This window comes from Colletotrichum siamense (genome assembly GCF_013390195.1).
Source record: "Colletotrichum siamense strain Cg363 chromosome Unknown KSG_Cg363_contig04, whole genome shotgun sequence".
In the NCBI taxonomy this organism is placed as follows: Eukaryota; Fungi; Ascomycota; class Sordariomycetes; order Glomerellales; family Glomerellaceae; genus Colletotrichum; species Colletotrichum siamense.
The window spans coordinates 1,739,731-1,760,242 of record NW_023501017.1 but is presented as its reverse complement, the minus strand read 5'-3'; the positions used below and the strand labels follow the sequence as shown (position 1 = coordinate 1,760,242).

The following is a 20,512-nucleotide window of genomic DNA, read 5'->3' as shown; positions in this document are numbered from 1 at the left end:
AGCCCGCCGTTTGAGATGATAAAGACTTTTTGCGGTGGATGTCCGCTGCTGACATAATTCGATGTGGATGCCTCGCGTCAGTGCGAGCTCCTCAGGCCAGAGAGCTGGTCGACGGGCATGGACCGTGCGCTTCGGAGCGGGATACCTATCCACCACGAAGCTCGACTGCACTTCGCCCTTAGGTAAGCGGTACGTACCGCAATGCAGCAAAAAAGTTCAATCCATCTGGAGATCTCGACTGAGGCGTTGATGAGGAGACTCAGTACACCCAGACATTCAGCATGGCGGCCTCAAGCAGAGGCGCATTTGCCGTCCTAGGGCTTTTGCGAAGTAAGCCTGCGCTATCGTGCTCTTGACTGGGACCCAATTGACTGACTGCAGACCCCGCAACAGCATCCCCCAGACTCTGCCGACAATGCGCTAGAGTCCAGATCAGAGCTCCCTCGCGAGCGTACTCGGGTGCCGCCGCCGCGGCTGCCACGACGACCCCTCCGAACCCCCCGCCGTCGACCCCGAGCAGCATCCCCCCGGAGCCCAAGGCCGCGACGCCGAGCGGGCCGGGCTACCGCATCAAGTCGGGCGCCATCGTCACGCGGGCGCCCCTCCTCACACGGCCGCTGACGGACTTTGAGCAGGCGTACTTCTTCTACCAGAAGCGCCTCGAGGAGCGGCTTACGCTGCCGTTCATCACGTCCGTCTACTTCAAGCAGGACACGCCGGCGCTCATCGACTGGAACATGAAGGTCAAGGACCGCCAGGGCACCGTGGGCAAGGACGTGGGCGTGTACAACGGCAAGGCGTCCCGCGCGTGGGACGACGAGCTGCTCGTCGGGGACAAGCTGAGCAGGCACGAGACGAGTGTTGAGTTGTTGCTCAAGGACGCCGTGATGCGTGTGAGTGATGATGCGGAGATCATCCCCGAGGAGGACCGGGTGCCGCCCGAGGCGCCGCAGCCGCGAGTGTCGGAGGCGGACAGGAAGGGCGACAAGACGAGGCTGGACCGCGCGATGGACCGGACGCTGTATCTGGTTGTCAAGCGGGACGGCAAGGATGCCAAGTGGGAGTTCCCCGCAGCGGCGCTCAGCACGGAGGAGAACCTCCACGAGGTGGGTTTTTCTTTCTTTCGTCACTCTCTCGCAGCTTCGTGGCTGAGTGAGAAAACATGGGGTCACTGTACTGACTTGGACACGATAGGCTTCCTCGCGCGTTCTCGAGCAGACCGCCGGCGTAAACATGAACACTTGGATGGTCGGCCGGGCGCCGGTGGCGCACCACGTCGTCAAGCCTGTGGCTAAGCAGGACGGCAGCGTCGAGCGCAGGGGCGAGAAGACGTTCTTCCTCAAGTGGCGCATCATGGCCGGGCAGGCGGACCTGGCGAGCAACGCGTACGGGTACAAGGAGTTCCAGTGGCTGACGCGGGAGGAGCTACAGAAGGCTCTGCCGGAGGAGTACTACCGCAGCGTGCGGCTCATGCTGGCTGACAGGTAAAGCGGCCGGTAGAACGATCTAGCCAGGTGAGGAATGAAGAAAGGAAAAAACATGAGTGGATGAAAGGGGAAAAGTGTAACGCTGTTGTATCATAGATGAACTGTACAATCAAATCTTCACTGGATGGATTCGACCGGTTGGGTTGGCTGTCTTGATCTAAACGTGGATTTTCCTGATCATGGCTTATGGTGAGCGAGCAAGGGATCCAGTCAGGTTCGTGCTCTCTTGATGAGCGGATATTGGCGTGAGCTTCATGAAGGTCAACCGGCTGGAGGCACCACGACACTCTCATAGCAGGCTGAGACATCATTAGTTGCTATCACTATGTGTCCCACTACATTTTCTTCATCCAGATTGAATTCTGTCATTCATGTTGTTCAATGAGATTGTGTCTTTGTTTCTGGAGAGCTATGACGAGGAAGCTGGCCACATGAGAGACGCTTTTGGGAAGCAGAGTATGGCGACGCAGAGCACACTCGATTTCTCTATATTCTATTCATTCTTCAGCATTGTGATACGTCGTCCGACGTCTGTATTGGATAAAAGACACCAGCGTTGACTTCAGGGGTTACGAACCAGGTAAATCGCCGAGACAGGTTGTAGGATACTCGAGACCAAGTGAGAGAACCTGAGGTCTATTGAATGTCTCTCCTGCCTCCACCACATTCAAATTGTCTACATATGGTCATCTTGTCATGCTGTTGTTCAGTTGGTGAATAAAAGACAAGCACCAATACCTAACTCAGGGGGTCAGCACCTGGACAGTCTCCTCACCCCGGGAGGAGTGTTGAAACATTGAAGGCCGGACAAAGGACAGTCGGCTTACTGAGCAGCTGCCTTACCTTGTCTGCCTGAGTCTCAAAGTCCCAGGCACCAACCTGAAGCTATCTTCACCTTGTCGCCTGACGACCAGCCCCACCCGCACCTTCCTCCCACGCTCGACGAACCGCCCAACCAGCCACCCACCCCTTATGTACGAAAGTATCACTAGATCTTTCAACAACAGCCCGTGGTCTAGTGGGGTTACTAGGCGCCTCAATTGAGGCGAGTTCTCGAACGTCCCACGCCACGGGTAGGTAGGTTCGAATCCCGCTGTCGACAGTCAGCGGGGTCCTTACTCTGCCGCCGTTAGAAAAACCCATAGCATCGTTACACCTGAGGTTGGTAAGAATCTCCTATGGATTTTCATAAGGCTCTGCCTGAACTTTTTGATTTTTTTTGATCAATGTTTGTTTTGCGATTTTGGGCTCCGGAGTGATAGGCAGGTGTTCTGGAAGAAAACATCTCCAAGCCAGGCCATGCTCAGTCTCGATCTACACCTGCGCGTTGACGACTTCTGAAGTTTACTTAGCTAGACCAACTTCTTCGCTCTCCCCATTATGGTTCTTAACTGATGTTGTCCTTGTTCATAGTGTCGTCACCCCTCCCGGTACGAGAGTTTCTCACATCTGGTCCGCTACTGACGACCCTCCTCCGTTGCCATTTCCTTTTCCTGCAGCCTCCTTACGTCTTGTCAACTTTGAGAGGAACATACTCACTCCCCCTCCCTCCAAAGAAAAAAAAACGGTGTTGTTCTGAGCCACTACTTCCTCACTCCCCTCCCGATTTCCTTGCCCACCTACAAAATCCACCACCACCTTCACTACACCACAATCGTGGGTGCCGTTCACACCCGCAGCCATGGAGATCACCATGGAAAACTTTTGGCGGCAGCTGCCAAGAATATTGATTTCCATCGCAGAGTCGAATTTTATCGCCATCGATGTCGAGATGACCGGCATTGCAGACAAGATGTCGGAGAATTTCTGGAAAAAGACCAACCAAACCCGACAGGGGATTTACGAGACAGGCAAGCGGATCGCGTCAACGTACAACGTCTTTGAGCTGGGTCTCACCTGTGTCAAGCCTGACGGAGGCGAGTACTTTCCTCCATCTCTCGCGACCTCTTGCTGACAAGCCACAGACGATTCGTACAAGACGGAATCTTACAATTTTTATGTCAGCCCTTTACTCCTCGAGGATACTCGCGAAGACAGCCTTTTCGCCAAAGACTTGGGCAGAAACTTGACGGCATCACTCAGCACCCTGAGGTTTATGAGAAAGGAAGGCCTCCAATTGGAGAAGATTTTCGACAACCCTGTCCCGTACTTGAGCCGTAAGGAATCGCGCGACGCAATCGAACGCCTGGAATCCCGAGCGCAGACACAGCCGATCAAGGACCATCCGTACGACGAGGACGAGGAAGGCCTTAATTTTTTCAGCACGTACGTTTTTGACGAGATCACTTCATGGCTCGGCGACCGTAACGACGATGTAAGACCCACGGTTGAGTGTATGGGAATTCTGGCTAATGCTTGTGGTCGTGCAGCGGAAGTCAGAGATCGAGATCCGGATTCCCTATTCGGATAGCAAGAAGAGAAGCAGTGTGTACCACAAGATCGTCCGAGTAACAGCTCAGAATCTGGTTCCGCACATGAAGTGCCGCACCTGGAATCATGGTCTTTCTGTGATTATTTCCCCAGAAGATTCCGACGAGAATCAAGAGGTACGACCCCCCAGAAACGTTGCGATTGTTGATTGGCCCTGTTCTGCGCCCCCTACTGACAATGTCCAGAGGCAGCAAACGTTTCGAGATAACCTTTCCGCCTCAATCAGAAAGCAAACCGGTAGGTCTCATTGACAAGACAGCCGGCAGATGCTGACCATCCCAAGGTCTTCGCCTGATTATGGAGGCCCTTTCCGGAGGGCATTTTGCGGATATCATTGACCCGAGCTACATTATTGAGGCTTTATCATCCTGGCCTGGCGGCATGACGGTACAGAGCTTTTGTCAAGAGGTTCAGCAGAAATTTGGAAACGCGCCGCTTTTGAGTCCGGAGCGAGAGTCCGGTGAGGACAGCGAGGGAGTGGTGTCGACGACACCAGAGCAGGAATCCAGCTACTTCAGCGAAGAATCACCCAATAGCATTGGGAACTCCCTGGAAGAATCAAGAGGCCAACAATCATGGCGACTGCCGGAATCATCGTCGGAGTGGTTTACAAGTTTCCCGCACACGCCTGTGAGTCCCAGCGGGTCTTAGGGAAATCCTGCCGGCTACTCTGAAGAGCGTCACAGCGAGGATTATATCTCGGAAGCAACGCTTTCCGATCAGATCCGGGCCGCTCTCTGGACACTCGAATCCAAGCTCCAGCTCCAGCGCCCACCGATTGTTGGTCACAACCAGTTCTTTGACTTGTTGTTCATTTACCAAACCTTCTTTGACGATCTCCCTGCTTCCTGCGGGGAATTCTTTGCCAACATCTACGAGTTATTTCCCCACATAATCGACACCAAACTCATGGCAATCGCCGATCAGGCGATCGAAGGGGAAGATCCGCTGGCGGATATATTCGACAGACTCATTGGCGATGTTTCCAGGCCGTCTATTGGCTGGGACCCGGCTCATGGGTACAGTCGAAGGGCAAACGCCCATGAAGCAGGCTACGACAGTGCGTCGATACATTCCTACCTTCTACTTTGTAACTGACCTGGCGATAGGCTTCATGACTGCTGTTATCCTTCTGCGACTCGCATATAAACTTGCTCGAAGGACACTCGACAACGTCGACGAGGGTGAGAGCTGGGACAAGAAGATGCGTCGATTGTACGACAAGGGCTGGCTACTAGAGATTGGACGTGACCCCGAATGCTTTGGATCAGACTCAGGATCGGACTTTGAGGAATCGACGGCATCCTCAGACGGCGATGACGAAGAAGTTGGAGAGCTCTACTGGGGTCATTCTGTGTTCGACATGTTCCGCAACACTCTGCGGATCGGCCCCTCCACCAATGTTTTTCTGGAGAGACAGTGGGCAGCCGATCGAGCCTTTCGCCAGGTTCCGCGTCCGAAGTCAGACACGGAAGGATGCAGTATTAGTTCTTGAGACGCGTTAAGTGGAGGAGACGCGTTGTGAGTCGATATATAGCGATGGGCTGTGTAATAAACTGAATTGGTGATGGATGATCCTTGGCTTTCGAGTGACCCCGCCAGGCTGTCGTATCTTACATTTGGCCAATTTGTTTCCTCGAAATGGCTTTCACAAGAATGATCCTTTCTCACCGGCCATTAACCTTCTTCCACGTTTCTGACTTTTTTGATCGCTTTTGCTCAGCTCAGGGGCGGCAGAGGGGTAGAGGACGATTCGGTTGTTCGAACCCGCGGGCCTCGGGATAATCTGGGGAAACAGGGGCACGCGAACTCTAAGTTTGCACGCGTTTGAATGGCATCTGATGGGTCAATTAAAACACAGAGTAATAATAGTTCACTTAAGAAGGCGATGCCGTGGAGGGGGAATCCCAAGTTGGAGGGCAAGATCACGAAGATTTGAAATGACAGGCGGCGGCAGCATGAGACGATCGCTGGAAACGGCTGTTGATCTCCGCGAGTTGAGATGAAGCTCGGCCGGTCGTCGAGGGCAACCCCTGTTTTCTCCGTCTGGGCCTGCGCTCTTCCCCGATCAGGAAGCTACGCCCAATGAGAGGTACGGACGCCGAAGGAAGCCCGCGTGGTCGTGGAGGCTAGAGGGGTACTTCACATGCGAGGCATCCGGTGCGACGTCACTGGGGTGTGCTGAACCAAGACCATGTACTCGCTTATCTCTGCGTTTTTCTGGCTACAGCGAACGACTCAATGTTTCTGGCGGTCAGCTGGCCAGGAACGCCAGGCCGGCGGGCACACACACTCAGGCACTTTGCATGCACTCTGCAGGAGAGCCGGGATGAGCCCACCACACTCGCAGCGAGACACCGCCGCAGAACAAACCGAGGCTAAACTTTGGCCACGGCCGAAAAGTGTAACCGTGCCATGCGCAGCTGCGACCGGTGATTGGCCCAGCGCACTCCATTCCTCCTCAGTCAGCAGACTGCCCCAGCTCCATTCTCCATTCTCCAGCAGAGCAGCAACCAGCAACCCAGCACCACCACCGAGCACCGGCAATCCGAATCTAACCACGACCACATGTCGCGGCTCTCATCACTACCCGCTGGTGGCATTTGAGCAGGAACGCGTATGATGGCCGCCATTCTCCGCACGCCGTATACATAACAAACCCCGTTCTTTTTCTTGGTCTTCCCCTCGTCAATTTCCCTCCCGTCTGGGGCACGTCAATGCCGACAGATTGAATCCGACGCCGCCCTGCCTGTTGCTGCTGTCCATCCTCCAAATGCCATTGCCCGCCAACATGTCGTCCCTCAACGGCTCCTACACGGCGACTCTGAGTCCCACGCTCGCCTCGTCCGAAACCGCATCCGCATTCCCTCCGCACATGCTCTCGAGCTCCATCTCCTCGCTATCCTCATCAACGTCTTCGCGCCACACCTCGCAGATCTCAAAGACTTACCGCCAGGCCTCGACCCTCTTCCTCACGCGTCGCCTGCCCGAGGCCCTATCCACCATCTTGCCATTGATCATACCGACACCGGGACAGTCGGACGGCGCCCCAACAGAGCCCGCGCCCGTCGCGAGGGCGTCTCGATCCACGAGAATCAAGGTCTGGAGCTTGTACCTGACGACGCTCAACGCCATCGTCGAGCTGGAGCCGGACGAGGGAAAGGATGCGTTTGGAAGCCAAGAGTGGCGCTCGCTGTGCACCAAGGTCAGGGACGGAGAAGTGTGGGAGGAGGTCGTCCGCAACGGATACCACGGCGTCGAGAGCGACGTCGATTCCGACGTCGTCATAAACCTGTAAGCAAAATTGTTTATTTGGGTGTCGCCTGATGCTGGATATCATGTGCTAACCGGGACCCTAGCGCCACGCTGCTCTTAGCTCACGCCCGGACGCAGGAATTGAACCAAAAGAGGCTGGAGAGCTATCTCGCTGCCTCAACCTCACCAAATCTGGATCTCTCGCAGAGATTTTCCGACACGCCGTCGCCGTCCCCGCGGCTGAATCACCGGCACAGGTCGCCGGCGAAGGGGACGAGCGGCGCCGACACGCCGAGAGACCTTAATGCGAGGGTAAAGATCCTCGAGCTGTACACGCTGCATGTTTTGCTGCGTAATAATGAGTGGGATTATGCCCGAGAATTCATCAGCGTCAGCTCCGTATTAGACGACGAACGCCGCGAGGCGTTCCTACAAGCATTGCAAAGCTTGCAGGAAGAACAGCAAGAAGCAGAACGGCGCGAAGCCGAAGACAGACGCCAACAGGAAGAGCAACTAAGGCGCGATATTGAGGAGGCCAAGAAACTGAGAGCTGAAAATGAAGAGAGGGAACGCAGGCGATTAGAAGAAGAACGAGCCAGGCGAGAGGGCACCGAGGTGGACTATGGCATCGAAAGGACACCGAGCAGGGCTGGCTCTAGCAAAGCAGGGTCGAGCAAGGGGCGACATGCCAGAGTCGTCTCAAACGCTTCAGGGTCAAATTCAAACCCAAAGATGCCTGTATCACGGGCAAAGGGCAAGTCACCAGCCAACCCGACGTTTGGAAGCAGGGCATCTATGGTCGTGTCTCGGCTGAAGGAGCTCATAGACCAGCTAGGGGCGTCGTTCAAGACAAACCCAATGCTGCTGATGCGGCTCGTGGCTTTTATTTTGGGTTTGGTTGTCATGTTTGGACAGAAGAATGTCCGAGAGCGGATACAGCGCGTGCTTGGTAATGGTTGGAACAAGGTAAAGGCGACAGCGGGAATGGGAGTCAAGGTTAGCTACATATGATTACGACGGACACCGGCTAGCTTTGACTTTCACTGTACTATAAGTATGAATCTGGATGAACGGCCGTAATTGTTGTGGCCTTGGATATTTTTTTTGGTTCAAAAATGGGAGCATTTCAACAAGTTGGCAATTGGCTGTTCCATCATGCAAAGTGGGATATCATTCTTTTCGATCTAAATGGTGAAACCCTCGTGCGTTGTCTCTGATAATCGACGCCCAAACGCCATGTACACAGTGCCATACCCATGTGTCGCAAAATTTTCTTGTTCGTATCCATGCTGCCTCAAGCCGAAAACATAACCGGTGCCCAGACCCGGGCGACGTAGGGACTAGTACGTCGCCGTGCGATTCGTTTTCTTCTGGTAGAACAGGTCGGTTCGCGAGCTTCCGAGGTTGATAATCTTGGGGCAGCCGTCGCGGTCCTTCTCGAGCCGCGTGCACTCGAAGCAGTAGAAGGCGTCCGAGATGCCCTCACCGCCGCAGACGACGCACTTGTTTTGGTAGTTGCCGAAGGAGCACTCGTCGCAGATGCGGACGAGGGTCGTGGGGCGGACGTAGGAATCGCAGACGGGACACTTGCCGTCGCACTTGTCGCAGAGGCGGCCGATGGCGATGCCGGCCTGCTTGCGGCACATGACGAGATCGCTGGAGGAGAACGGTCAATACGCGGTTTGGTCTGGTTTGGGGCGTGAGCTGGACTTACGGATGATGGCGCGACATGGTGGGCGATTAGGCGCCAAAGGTCGCCAGGTGTGCTGCGGTTGAAAGTCGCGGGAGTTGAGAAGCGACTGGGGTGTTGATCGCAAAGTTGCGATACGCTTGCAATGATGGCGATGAAGAGGTGGTCAACACCGTTCAGCCTCGCCACCTCTTCTCGACGTTTCTCCCGCGGTAATTGGTACGGCCGCCGTCTGATCCGTACCGAAGTGGGGTCATTTGCGGGGCGTTCTCTTCTGAGTGGCCAACCCCGCTGACAAACCTCAGCCTTGGAGCTTCACGCAGGAGCTTTTGAGCTTCAATAGGTACCACGGCAAAGTCGCATCTAACATCACCCGGCCGGGACGATACCGAATTTTATTTTACATATTGCAGCATCGTCGCAAACAGTTCAAAAGGCTCTGGAGTCTGCGCGACGTCTATAATGGCGACCCTTACGGAGTACGTCTTCTCAACACTTTTTGGGAAGGAACAACGAGCTGACATGCATGCCAGGGCACCACCCGCCGACGCCATCGATCCCGAGCCGGTCAGCCCCGAAGCCGACGTTTCCCAGAAGCGCAAAGCTGCATCGATATCTGAGGAGCCGGAAGAGACGTCGAAAAGACCGAGAATCGAGGATGACGACCATCGCGACCTGCGCGCGCAAGAGCCCAGAGTCTCGCCAACAGCCACGAGGTCGCGCGATGCGGACGTGGGCGGCAGCGCCGCCCGTCGGGGCAATCTGTCAAAAGAGGAGGAGAAGAAGCGCGGAAAGAGACTATTCGGCGGTTTGCTGAGCACGCTCAGTCAGACCAACACCAGCTCCCAGCACAAGAAGCGCAGGGAGGTCGAGCAGCGACAGCAGGAGAGGGCGCAGAAACAAAGGGCGGAAGACGACAGGAGGCGGGCGGAGAAGCTTGCCAGGATCACCGAGGTGCGCTGGCAAGAGCAGATTAAGTTTGATGAGAAAGTCGTGCGTGGACGGTTCCTCCCTTGCGAGCAGGCGCCCCGGTTTTGCTGATTACCCCCTCACAGATGAAGACGCGGCACTCCAACATGCTTGCGATGGCGCACTCGCTCCGTACAAAGACACAGCCTCAAATCGTATGTTTTCCGTCGGTACTCGTAGGTATCATGCTGACTGATGATGTAGTTCTTCCGGCCATGGAAGCTCACCAGGGAGCAAGAAGACGAGATAGACGATCAGATACAGGACGCCAAGGCGACCATCGCGAGAGAGGTTGAGGTTTTCAACGAGCGAAGAGAAGAGCACGAGCGGCGCTACGGTCGGAGCAGGCCGCCCACGAGACAAGAGCAGTCTGCGCCGGTGACTGCTGAAGCTTCGACAGATGCAACCTCCGCCCCAGAAGTTCCACCAGGGGAAGCTTTAAAAGCCGACACTAACACATTGTCGCACGACACTGAGAGACACGACCGAGAGCCGCACGATGAGTCTGGCGATGTTGTCGAGGACGCCGAGGAGGATATGGTCATATACTAATGAAGGGAGCCGAATGGTCTGTTGCGGCTCTCGAATATTCTTTCCAAGCCTGGTATGAGGTTACGCTTTTTATCATTTTATCAAAAACGATTGGCGCCGGTGGACGGGAAGCGCTTTTTCTATTTCATGAGGGGCAAAAAGATTGAACGTCGGGTCACGATATACCAATTGGAGTTCAGAGCGGCATTGACTTAAAGATATCCACGACGCCCCGGAGATATGCAATACGAAAATCAAGGAACTGCAAGACATCAATTCATGGAGCGATCGAGGCAATGAGCTGACTCGGCGTCGGCCGAGTGACGTGTGATGCGCGATGCCGCCTCGGCTAGTGGGGACCCGTCACCTTTAGCAGCCGTTTGTGCCGTTGAAGAATCGGCGACTACCTCTAGATGCAGGCGGCAGATTTACAATTTTCCGATCTGCAAGCTGCCGACGTCCTCGGAATCCGATGCTTTGTTTCTGTTGGGATGACACAATGGTGGTGTCTGGTTTCGAACCAACGATGCAGGGAACTGCTCCAACTCCCGGCGCGAGAGCGTTCGGTGCATGTCTATGAGCCTCTGAGGTGGTTCCTGGGCGCTGGGCCGAGGCATCGCTGCAACGCGGACGGAGGCGCTAGGACGATTCCATCTAGGGACTCCAATAGCAGGAGGCGCTCTATTCGGCACCCCCATGTCCCCTATTCGGCACCAACTTAAGCCTTTTTCGGCAAGTCATTACGTTAGTGCTACACCATATATAGCGAAGTGAATCTCTAGCCCTATAGGCTACCAAAAGATTTATTATACATAGTAATATATAGTTTCACAAGATATAGAGCGAAAATTCATATATTAATATATTAATCTAACGCTAAAGCTACTTATACTACTTATACTACTTATACTACTTATATTACTATTTATACTACTACCTTAGTTAACTTAAAAACTACTTAAACTACTACTAATTAGAGGGAAATAATAGAGGCTTAAAATAAGGCTATATAAGTAGTAAAAAAGCCTATAAGTGCATAAGAAGCTAGCTAAGCTTAAAAAACATTAAAGTTAAAGTTAATAGTAGTAATAGAAGTAGTAAGTATTAGTTTAACGCAAAATTCTAGAGGGTTTAAGCTAACTATTAGCTTATCTAGCTGAATTACTAATTAACTATATCCCTTATATACTCCTTACTTTTTTCAGCCTATTTTTTAATAGTAGACTTCCTCTTCTTTTTTAGCTATATAAGTAGCAGTAGTAGCAGCTAAATAAGTATAATAAATATATTAGCATAAACTACTTTAAATATAAAAAGTTTATACTTTATAGATATATTATTAGTATAAAGAAAGGACGTCAGTATAATAAATTAATACTATAGAAGGTTAGTAGTAAGTATATTACTATTATTAAATAAAAAGTAATCTTATTAATAGTTACGCTTAAGTATAATAATATTAAGGTTAAGCTCCTATATTACTACTTATAAAGCTATAATCTCTAGCTATAAAATATATATTAGAAATATATCTTAGTAAACAGAGAGTTAAAATATTTACTAAAGTCTAATTAAGCTACTAATAGTAGTTATAATCCTCTTTTTTAATATAGTAATTAAAGTCTACTACCTCAAAATAGTTAAGAATATTATAGCAGTAAGGTAAGCTTTACTAATAAGTAAATAAGTCTATATAAATACTAAGTTTCTTACTTTAAGAGTTATTAATATATATAGCATTTACAGCTTACTACTACTAATATACTATATTAAAACCCTTAAAGGAGATACTCTAAACTAACTAATATAGTATCTCTTCTTTTATATATACTACTTTATAGTAGTATTTTTTATTACTAATATATATATAAAAGGCATCCTTTTTAGTCTTAATTATCTTACTAATTATATTAAAAAGGCTAAATAAGTTAAAGAGGTAGTTATAGAGATAGGATTTTAACTTAATATAAGTAGACTTAATATAAGAGGTAGCTTTAAAGCTATAATTATAATACTCTTTAATAGTAAAGTTAGTAAACTAGAAGTAAAACAGAAAGTAAGTAGTAGTAAAGTAGTTAACAATTTAAAGCTAAATCTCCTTAAATGCATTTTTAAATACTTACTATCACTTCAAAAAAAGAGCTTTAGTTAATATATAAATATATACCTTCTAAGTCTATAAAATACTATTAGAAAACTACTTAATCTTCTCTAAGTTAGAAATCATTAAAATAATAGGTTTTTAGGTAGTAATTAAAAAGTTAATAATATAAACATTACTATTAAGTAGAGGGAAGTTAATAGTAAGCATAAGATTTTTAGCTTTATAGCTAACAGCTAAGTTATTAAAATCCTTAGTAATATTAGCTATAAAATTCTAGCTAATAAGATTAACTAAAGTTTCCCTAAACCTACTTATAGTTAAATTAAGTAAATTAAAAGTATTCCTAATATAAAACACACTAAGATTATTAGTAATTCTAAGTCTAATAGAAAACTAGTTTTTAGCTTAATTATCTAGCTCTAACTTAAATATACTATCCTACTTATTTTTTATATTTAATACTACGTTTTTAAATATATACTAAACGTATAACTACTACTATATACTTAGAAATACTACTCTTACTACCTTTTTAAGTACCTTATTAAAATTAATTATTACTACTTTTAGTAGTATAATTTTTTCAGTAATAATCACAGCTTTTAGTTACTTAAATACCTACTTATACACTACACTACTCTTATTTAAGACGAAATAGAAAGTAGTATTAAAAGTTAAATATACTAAAGTTATACTATTAACTTTAAAAAGTAGTATATTAAAGTAATTAACTTAAATTACTTATAAGCTACTTCCCTCTTCTTATTATACTTAGAATTAACTTTATATATAATATCTATTAATAAAAGCTTAAAGTTTAACCTCTACTAGTTAAAATACTATATATATCTAAAACACTATATTAATCTTATTTAACTCCTTATTATAGTAAAAACTTAGATACCTAATATCTTAATTCTACCTAAGTTCTTATATAAATATCTAAGTAGTTAAGAGAAAGCTATACTTCTCGTAATATAGCTACTACTATATATTATATATATCTTTTAGCTATATATACTTAACGCTTACCTCCTTATTTATCTATATTATAATATCTTATACTATTAATTTACCTAACTTTAAGAGAGCCTCTATATAAATATATTTTACCTCCTCACTATTAGCTACCTCAGTAGTAGCTATCTTATAAAAAGCTTAACTTTATAACTTTAACTCCTTAGTAATAAATAAATAGTTATATTAATTATTAAGTATAGTTATTACTTACCCTCTAAGAACTAATAAAAGTTATACTAACTACTTATAATTAGTTTTACTAATCTTTAAGTTTTACTATATTACTATAGTCTTTTTAAGGTATCCTCTATAGTTATAATTAAGCTTTTATTAAACCTTCTCACTATATATATTTAAATATAACTAAGCTTTAATTATACTATATTTATAGGTTTTTTAGTATTAATAGACTACTTTAATAAGGTTATTAAAACTCTATACTTTAAGATTTATAGTTATAACATAGTAGTAATATAAAAATAAATAATTTTAGTAAGAATATTAATACTATAGTATTTAGATTATATATAGAGAGTTAATTATTAACAAAATAATAAATTTATATATTCTAAGTAGACTACTAATATTTACGCAACTATTATATAAAATATCTAGCATAAGGATAGTTTAGGTAGCTACAAAGTAGTAGGCACCCTCTATAGCTATAACACCCACAAACTGCCGAAAAAGGCTTAAGTTGGTGCCAAATAGGGGACATAGGGGTGCCGAATAGAGCGCCTCGATGGCAGACATGCGAGAGCCCCGCGCGGGTGGGGTTACCGGCCACGCCGGTCGCCAACGCAATGCGGCCCTCTGGTCTTCTGTGGCCGCGGCCGCCCACAGACCTCCCTGAAGTAAAGCATCCCCGCGGGTATAAAAACCGACTCTTCCCCGATGTTGTTCGAGACTTTTTCTTCTTCTTCTGTATACTTACCTGCTTGAACGGCCCGGAGATCAAGAGAACCGGACCGTGGTGCTGGGGGACCTGCATTGCACACCGCGGCTGTGCCCCTCATCGTATGGTACTCCGCTGCGAGGCCGTACTGGGCTTATTTTTGCTTTCTTCTCCATCATACACTCTTTTTCATTGTGGGTTTTCGTCGCTGCGGGCGGCGACACGAAGAAGAAGACTGAAGACTGAAGACATGGTATGGGTCAGGTGTGGTGGGACGGTAGTCACTGTGGAAGCTTCAGATGAGTGGGATGGGCGTAGTCATTGATTTCTTCAGACGTGTCATGGGATGGTAGGAAAGGTGGTTGACTTTGGAAAGTGATTGTATCTCTCTTTTTCTTCGTCCCGTTGCTCTAAACGAGGGCGCAAGCTACTGCGAATAGAATAGAAAAGCCAGGAAAAAACCAAACGCCGTTTGATGCAAAGTGAAGCCTCCCCCCTGATTCAGGAAGCTTCGCGTCCTGGAGCCGAGTGCTAAGGGTATCTGTCTTGTGGTAGTGGTAGTAGTAGTAGTGAGAAGTAGTAGCCCGCCCGCCCGTGTCTATCCATCCCTTTCTTCGCCGCCCATCTTATCTGATGATTTCTCCACGCATGTTGTACTCCACAGCCTTCTTCTTCGCCTTCCCCGCGCCCCTCTTCTTGCGCGCCCCGGCGTCGGGGTCCATGTTGGTCTCGTCGATGGTGATCATGCCGTCGGCGTCGACGGTGATTTGCGGCCCCGCGCTGGCCCCGCCGCCGGACTGCTGGCCCCGCGATTTGCTCTTGCCGCCGGACGACGACGACGCCTGCGCGCCGCCGGGGCGGTCGCTGGGGTCCTCGAGCGCGGCCTTCTTGCGTGCCATGTCCGCTTCCTTCTGGGCCTTGGCCTTGGCCTGCTCGGCGTCGAACTCGACCTGCTGCAGGCGGTGCGCGGCCATGATGTCCTCCACGGGCTCGTACTCGGCCTTTGTCCAGGTCTTGTACTCCTCGAGGTCGATCTGGAGCTCCTTCTTGCCGACGAGGATGGCGTCGATGCGGGCGGGGGCGTGGCGCTCCTCGCGGTTGAACTTCATCTTGACGTGGCGGCGGTTCTTGCCGGGGAACATGCCGCTGATCATCTGGAAGTCGGTGCCGAACATGCGCAGGCCGCGGTAGAAGAGCTCCGTCTCGTCCTCGGTCCAGACGTTGGGGCCTTTGAGCTTGGAGCCGGTGCGGTAGCTGTTCTGCGTCGTGAGAGTGGTGAAGTCGTTCTCCTCGATCTCGAGCATGTCCTCGGCGTTGGCGTCGGCGATGGCGTGGCGGTCGAGGGCGAGGGAGTTTTGGTCCACGACGATCTGGCCGTCGATGATTTGGAACTGGGGCCCGGTCTGGCCCATGCTGGCCGAGGCGGCGGGTTGCGGTTTTGAGGCGGGTGCGGCGGGGGCAGGGGTGCCGTTGGCGCTGCGCGGTCCCGGGGTGCCGCTCTCGGAGGGGTCTTCGGTGCCGTTCCGCCTGCTCTTGAGCCGTTCCCTGGCCTTTGCCTGTTTCTCGCGGTGTCGCTCGAGGAGCTCGTCGTGCCGGCTGAACTTCTTGCCGATGCGCAGGTCTCGTGTGAGATCGCCCATCGTGAGAACGCTCAGGTCGGCCTCCTGGTTCTCGGCGTCCTCTGGTGTTATAGAGCGGGCTCGTCGGGGACGTTTTGGCTTGGGTTCCGCTCCTGCGCTGTCTTCCCCTCCATCGGTTGTTGCCGCCGCTGCCGCTGCTGCTGCACCATCCTCCGCCGTCTTCTTTTTCCTCGGGCGGGCCGGTCGCTTTGGGGGCTCGCTACCGTCTGCGGTTGTTGCGTCGTCCTTCTTTTTCCTCTGTCGCTTCGGTTTTGTGGCTGCTGCGCTCTCGCTGGCCTCTGCGGTCTCGTCGTCTTCTGCTTGGGGCGCTCGTTTCCTCGGTCGCTTGGCGGGGGCTTTTGACGGTTCGCTCGCAAGAGGGGCGGCCGGGGTTTCGACGGAAGGGACGACGTCGGTGGCAGAGGGGAGGGTGGCTGGAGGGGTTTGTAGTTGGGCGGGCGTCGACGTCTCAGTTGGCTGAGCGGCTGTTGGAGGGGCACTTGCGGCGGGAGTGGCCGACGTCTGTGTCGAAGCAGTCTCGCTGGTGGAAGTCTCGCCCGATGGTGTCGCATGCTCTGTTGTCGCTTCGCTCTGTGCTGTAGGTTTTGACGCAGTCGCGGGCTCGCTGATGGGCTTCTGTGTTTGCGGCGTGGCCGTCTGTATCGTGTCTGAATTCGTCGATGGCGGGGTATCAGTGACCTGAACCCTGCTGGATTCTTTCGTCCCCGTAGCATCGTCGATATTTTGCGCCGACTGACCGGCAGCCGGGGTGGGAGCTTCTGACTGCGTCGCTGGTTCCGTGGCAGTCGTCGACGGGGCCCTTGATGGCTGGGAGGAGGCAGCACCAGGCGCTCGAGGACGGGCCATGGGCATTTTTGGCTTGAAAGCCATGCCTCCCTTCTTTTTGAACATAGAGCTCATGATGACGGTTCTGTTGAGGGTCCTCTAATTATCGATGTGGAAATAGCCTCATGGCCGGGTCTTTGGTGTGTGGTTGCGGACTGCAGTGGGTTGTTTCGTCGGAGATTTGGCTTGCGCAAGACTTTGATGAGCCGCGGGAGGGACAAGAGTGACTGACTGCGGGTGGGATAAGAAAAAAAAAGGTAGATACGGGAGGGAAAAAGACGACCGACGATTAACCGGCTCCTGCGGGGCGCTTGATAACGAGGCCCCATCTGGTTAGCGTAAAGCTAGTCCTGTTTGAGAAGTGGACCGGGCTGGCTTGATCTCAGCAGGAGAAGAGACGTGAAGCGTCGGCAACCTCGAATTTTCACTCCTTGCCCAAGCATTGCCTCCCACCCCCCATCCTCTGCGCGAATTCGACAAGCCACGACCATCTCGACACCGCGCGTGGCCCGGATCAACGCGTAATCATCATCTGGCTTCATCATCCAGTCCCCTTCATCGCTTTCGCCGACCCGGTTGCTCGCGCTGTCTCAGCCTCTCTCTCTGCCTTTCTCATGCCTGTAGCGACTTCAGCCCCGACTGCCTCTCCGCGTCCGTCCACCTTATCCAAGATGGAGGACAGGAAGAGACCTCCCATCAGCACCGCTGAGGATCTCGCTCCTCCCAGCAAGCGACACCAAACCGTCAATGGAAGCAAGTCCAAAGGTGACAGCGGCGATACCGCCGAGGAGCATTGGATCGAGGTAAGTGTCACGAGACACGGTTTCCCAACACATCAAGTTTTCTCAACAATCAATGGACCCCTACGCGACCCCCTTCTGCCGTCAATGGCTGCGCGACATCACGATCATCGACAGCCCCTAGCCACGCCCAACACTGGCGGATCGCGGTCGACTGGTCTGGAATGGCCTTTCGGTCAGCGGCCGAGGGCGACGAGGCTGGCTGAAGACGATGCCGTCTCCCTGTCTTCCACCACACCACGCATCCGATTTCCCTCCCATACCATCTGCCTCTGGAGACGATCGCATGACGCGAAATACATGGAAAGGGCCCGAAGCTGATGAAGTGACTTCAGAATTACCAAAAGGGCGCCATATACAGGCAGCTGCAGGAAACAAAGAGGGAAAAAGCCGATTTCGAGTCACGCGTCGAGCAGTTGCAGAAGAACCTCAACCATCGGGAGGATCACATCCGCATCATCGAAGCATGGTGGAAGCAGGTCGGTTTTCGATTGAATCCCTTGTGACTCGTGTGGCTGGGGCTGACTGTCGCAGGTATTGGAGGAGATGGAACAGCTCGTGGATCCTGCGCTACCGCCACCGTCAGGCCCAACCAGTAGGTTTGCCTGTGATCGGATCGACGCGGATTGCTGCTGACAATTCCAGGCCCCCCATACATTACTAGCACGCATTTTAAGGATAACGAAGAATTCCAACGGCACCTGGGCGACACCACCGCGGACATAAGGAAGCGAGCCGAAGCAGTCATTAACCGGATCGCAAGCGCCAGAGGTGAAATAACGCCAAACATCGCCGACCTGGAAACTAGAGTGAATAGCCTTCTCGCCCAACAGAAGGACTACCTGGTGAAGCTCGACCGAGCGAACCAGGAAAATGAACAACTATCAGAGGATCTCAACAAGGCCAGCCTGAGATTCTTTAAGGCGGAAAAGCGCATGGACCGACTTAAGAGCGCCCAAGTACAAAAGCTCGAGCAGCAGTTCATTGCTAGTGCCAAGCCGACGGCCGCTGGAGGAGAGAACGGCAGCGACAACGCTGAAGCCAATGGCAATGCCGCCGAGGCCTTGATCAAGTTCGAGGAGGCATCGGCGGTCGTCGCAAAGCAAAAGGAGCAGCTTGAGGCTGCGCAGGCCGATATCAAGACACTACAGGAGGAGAACTCGGCGCTCAAGGCGCGACGCGAGGGGCTCACCGATGAAGACTTCATTAGGACCGATGTCTTCAAGCAATTCAAGAGCCAGAACGAGGATCTGATCAAGAGAGTTAACCATCTGGAAGCGACGAACAAGCAGCTCAAGGAGGAGGCCGAGAAGCTGCAGGCGGAGCGAACGGCCTTCCGAACCAAGCTGCATGATGAGGCGCAGGGGATGGTTATAGAACTGGAGCGACAGGTCGAGGAGCGCGAAGCGGATCTGACCCGAATTCGAGCCGCTAGAGACGAGTGGTACGCCAAGGCGAACATGCTGGAGACTCGAGAAAGGGAGGAGAAGCAGGCGCACCAGCACCTCAAGGAACTCACCGGGTCCCAACAAGATCGAATCACATCGATGGAGCTGGAGTTGCAGCGATTGAAGCCCGAAGATCAGCAGATGGCGGACCCGGACCCCGAACTGGATACCCTGCCCGCCGAAGAACTGCTGGCCAAGTATAAGAAGCTGCAGCAAGATTTCGAGTCTATCAACAAGGAGTTGCCGGCACTACAGCAAGCGTACAAGCGATCCATGACCCTGGCACAGAAGAAGGTCATGGACTTTACCGCCCTCGAAGAGCGGGTCGCAGCAGCGCTCGCTGAGAAGCAAAAGGCCGACCAGAAGTACTTTGCAGTAAAGAAGGACGCCGACATGAGGGATAGAGAACTCGGTGTGCTCAGGAGCCAGCATCGCAAGAGCTCCGAAATCGTGTCGCAGTTAAAGGAAGTTGAGGCGCAGCACAGAATTCTCATTAGCAACCTTGAAAAGCAGCTCTCCGACCTGAAGCAGGCGAACGCGGCCATGGCGGCGGAACACAAGAAGATGGAGGCAACCAGCTCCGACGCTGCGCGTCGCGCTGATTCGTATAAGAACCAAATCAACGAACTGTCGGGCCTCGTCAAGTCCCGCGATGCGGCCGTTGCTGCCGCAAGAGAACGAACGACGACTCAAGAAGCGGAGGTGGAGCGCCTCAAGGTGCGCGCAGACATGGTGCAGAAGGACAAGGACGAGTGGAAACGCAAGGCGTTGAGCAACTCGTCGGAGGAAGAGGAAATGCTCAGAGTAAGCTGCCCCCCTGTTCCTGCTCAAGAATGCAAGTATCTAACAGATGACAGACCTTTGCACTATGTACTGTCTGCCGCAACAACTTCAAGGACACGGCCCTGAAGACTTGCGGTCACCTGTTCTGCCACCATTGCGTGGATGACCGGATCAGCAACCGCATGCGAAAGTGCCCCAACTGTTCGCGGGCATTCGATCGGCTGGATGTTATGAATGTCCACCACTAGCCCTTGACAGTTCCGCTTCGCTTCGACGTCCGACGCATTTAATTTGAGAGCCCTGGGGCTTTCGACGCGCGGGCTGATGTTTCGACTACTTCGAACATGTTTGTGTGCCATATGGAGTTTGTTTCGCAGAGCAAGGGGTTTCATGGCATGATACCTTGGGGTTGGCCCAGAGGATGTTTGACTTGGACACGATGGATTGCTGTACTTTTACGTGTATGGAAGACGGCCTGGACTGAGTATGTACATACTTTCACCCCGTTTGAGGGTTTTCACAAGAGCAGGTGGCCGGCGAGAGGAGGACTGATGTACGAAAGCTGGGGTGTACAGGATAGGTCTAGAATATCCTACCACTGACCCATCCATACCAAGTATTTCTATGGAATTGTC

The 20,512-nt window shown here is 51.1% G+C and overlaps 7 protein-coding genes across 7 annotated transcripts; 5 read left to right on the top strand and 2 right to left on the bottom strand.

The window, feature by feature from the left end:
- Positions 1-281: 281 nt before the first annotated feature.
- On the top strand, positions 282-1,488 carry CGCS363_v006421 (54S ribosomal protein L17; the record flags this gene model as incomplete). The annotated part of the gene is made up of 3 exons (XM_036638270.1): positions 282-330; positions 382-1,106; positions 1,195-1,488. The coding sequence occupies 3 exons, from the start codon at positions 282-284 to the stop codon at positions 1,486-1,488; spliced, it is 1,068 nt and encodes a 355-aa protein (XP_036496455.1).
- Positions 1,489-3,168: 1,680 nt separating this feature from the next.
- Positions 3,169-5,412, top strand: parn (Poly(A)-specific ribonuclease PARN; the record flags this gene model as incomplete). The annotated part of the gene is made up of 7 exons (XM_036638269.1): positions 3,169-3,385; positions 3,452-3,801; positions 3,857-4,033; positions 4,103-4,154; positions 4,201-4,547; positions 4,608-4,977; positions 5,027-5,412. The coding sequence occupies 7 exons, from the start codon at positions 3,169-3,171 to the stop codon at positions 5,410-5,412; spliced, it is 1,899 nt and encodes a 632-aa protein (XP_036496505.1).
- Positions 5,413-6,708: 1,296 nt separating this feature from the next.
- CGCS363_v006419 (uncharacterized protein) lies at positions 6,709-8,183 on the top strand (the record flags this gene model as incomplete). Its single annotated transcript, XM_036638268.1, has 2 exons — positions 6,709-7,211; positions 7,277-8,183. 2 exons carry the CDS (start codon positions 6,709-6,711, stop codon positions 8,181-8,183), a joined length of 1,410 nt encoding a protein of 469 aa, XP_036495749.1.
- A 329-nt stretch (positions 8,184-8,512) lies between these two features.
- On the bottom strand, positions 8,513-8,903 carry CGCS363_v006418 (PHD finger-like domain-containing protein 5B; the record flags this gene model as incomplete). Its single annotated transcript, XM_036638267.1, has 2 exons — positions 8,513-8,828; positions 8,887-8,903. 2 exons carry the CDS (start codon positions 8,901-8,903, stop codon positions 8,513-8,515), a joined length of 333 nt encoding a protein of 110 aa, XP_036495750.1.
- Positions 8,904-9,324: 421 nt separating this feature from the next.
- Positions 9,325-10,383, top strand: CGCS363_v006417 (Pinin-like protein 1; the record flags this gene model as incomplete). Its single annotated transcript, XM_036638266.1, has 4 exons — positions 9,325-9,341; positions 9,396-9,855; positions 9,918-9,986; positions 10,036-10,383. The coding sequence occupies 4 exons, from the start codon at positions 9,325-9,327 to the stop codon at positions 10,381-10,383; spliced, it is 894 nt and encodes a 297-aa protein (XP_036495870.1).
- A 4,624-nt stretch (positions 10,384-15,007) lies between these two features.
- Positions 15,008-16,921, bottom strand: bdp1 (Transcription factor TFIIIB component B''; the record flags this gene model as incomplete). Its single annotated transcript, XM_036638265.1, has 1 exon — positions 15,008-16,921. The coding sequence occupies one exon, from the start codon at positions 16,919-16,921 to the stop codon at positions 15,008-15,010; it is 1,914 nt and encodes a 637-aa protein (XP_036495871.1).
- Positions 16,922-17,517: 596 nt separating this feature from the next.
- BRE1 (E3 ubiquitin-protein ligase BRE1) lies at positions 17,518-20,125 on the top strand (the record flags this gene model as incomplete). The annotated part of the gene is made up of 5 exons (XM_036638264.1): positions 17,518-17,649; positions 17,982-18,125; positions 18,181-18,241; positions 18,292-19,898; positions 19,952-20,125. The coding sequence occupies 5 exons, from the start codon at positions 17,518-17,520 to the stop codon at positions 20,123-20,125; spliced, it is 2,118 nt and encodes a 705-aa protein (XP_036495744.1).
- Positions 20,126-20,512: the final 387 nt, after the last annotated feature.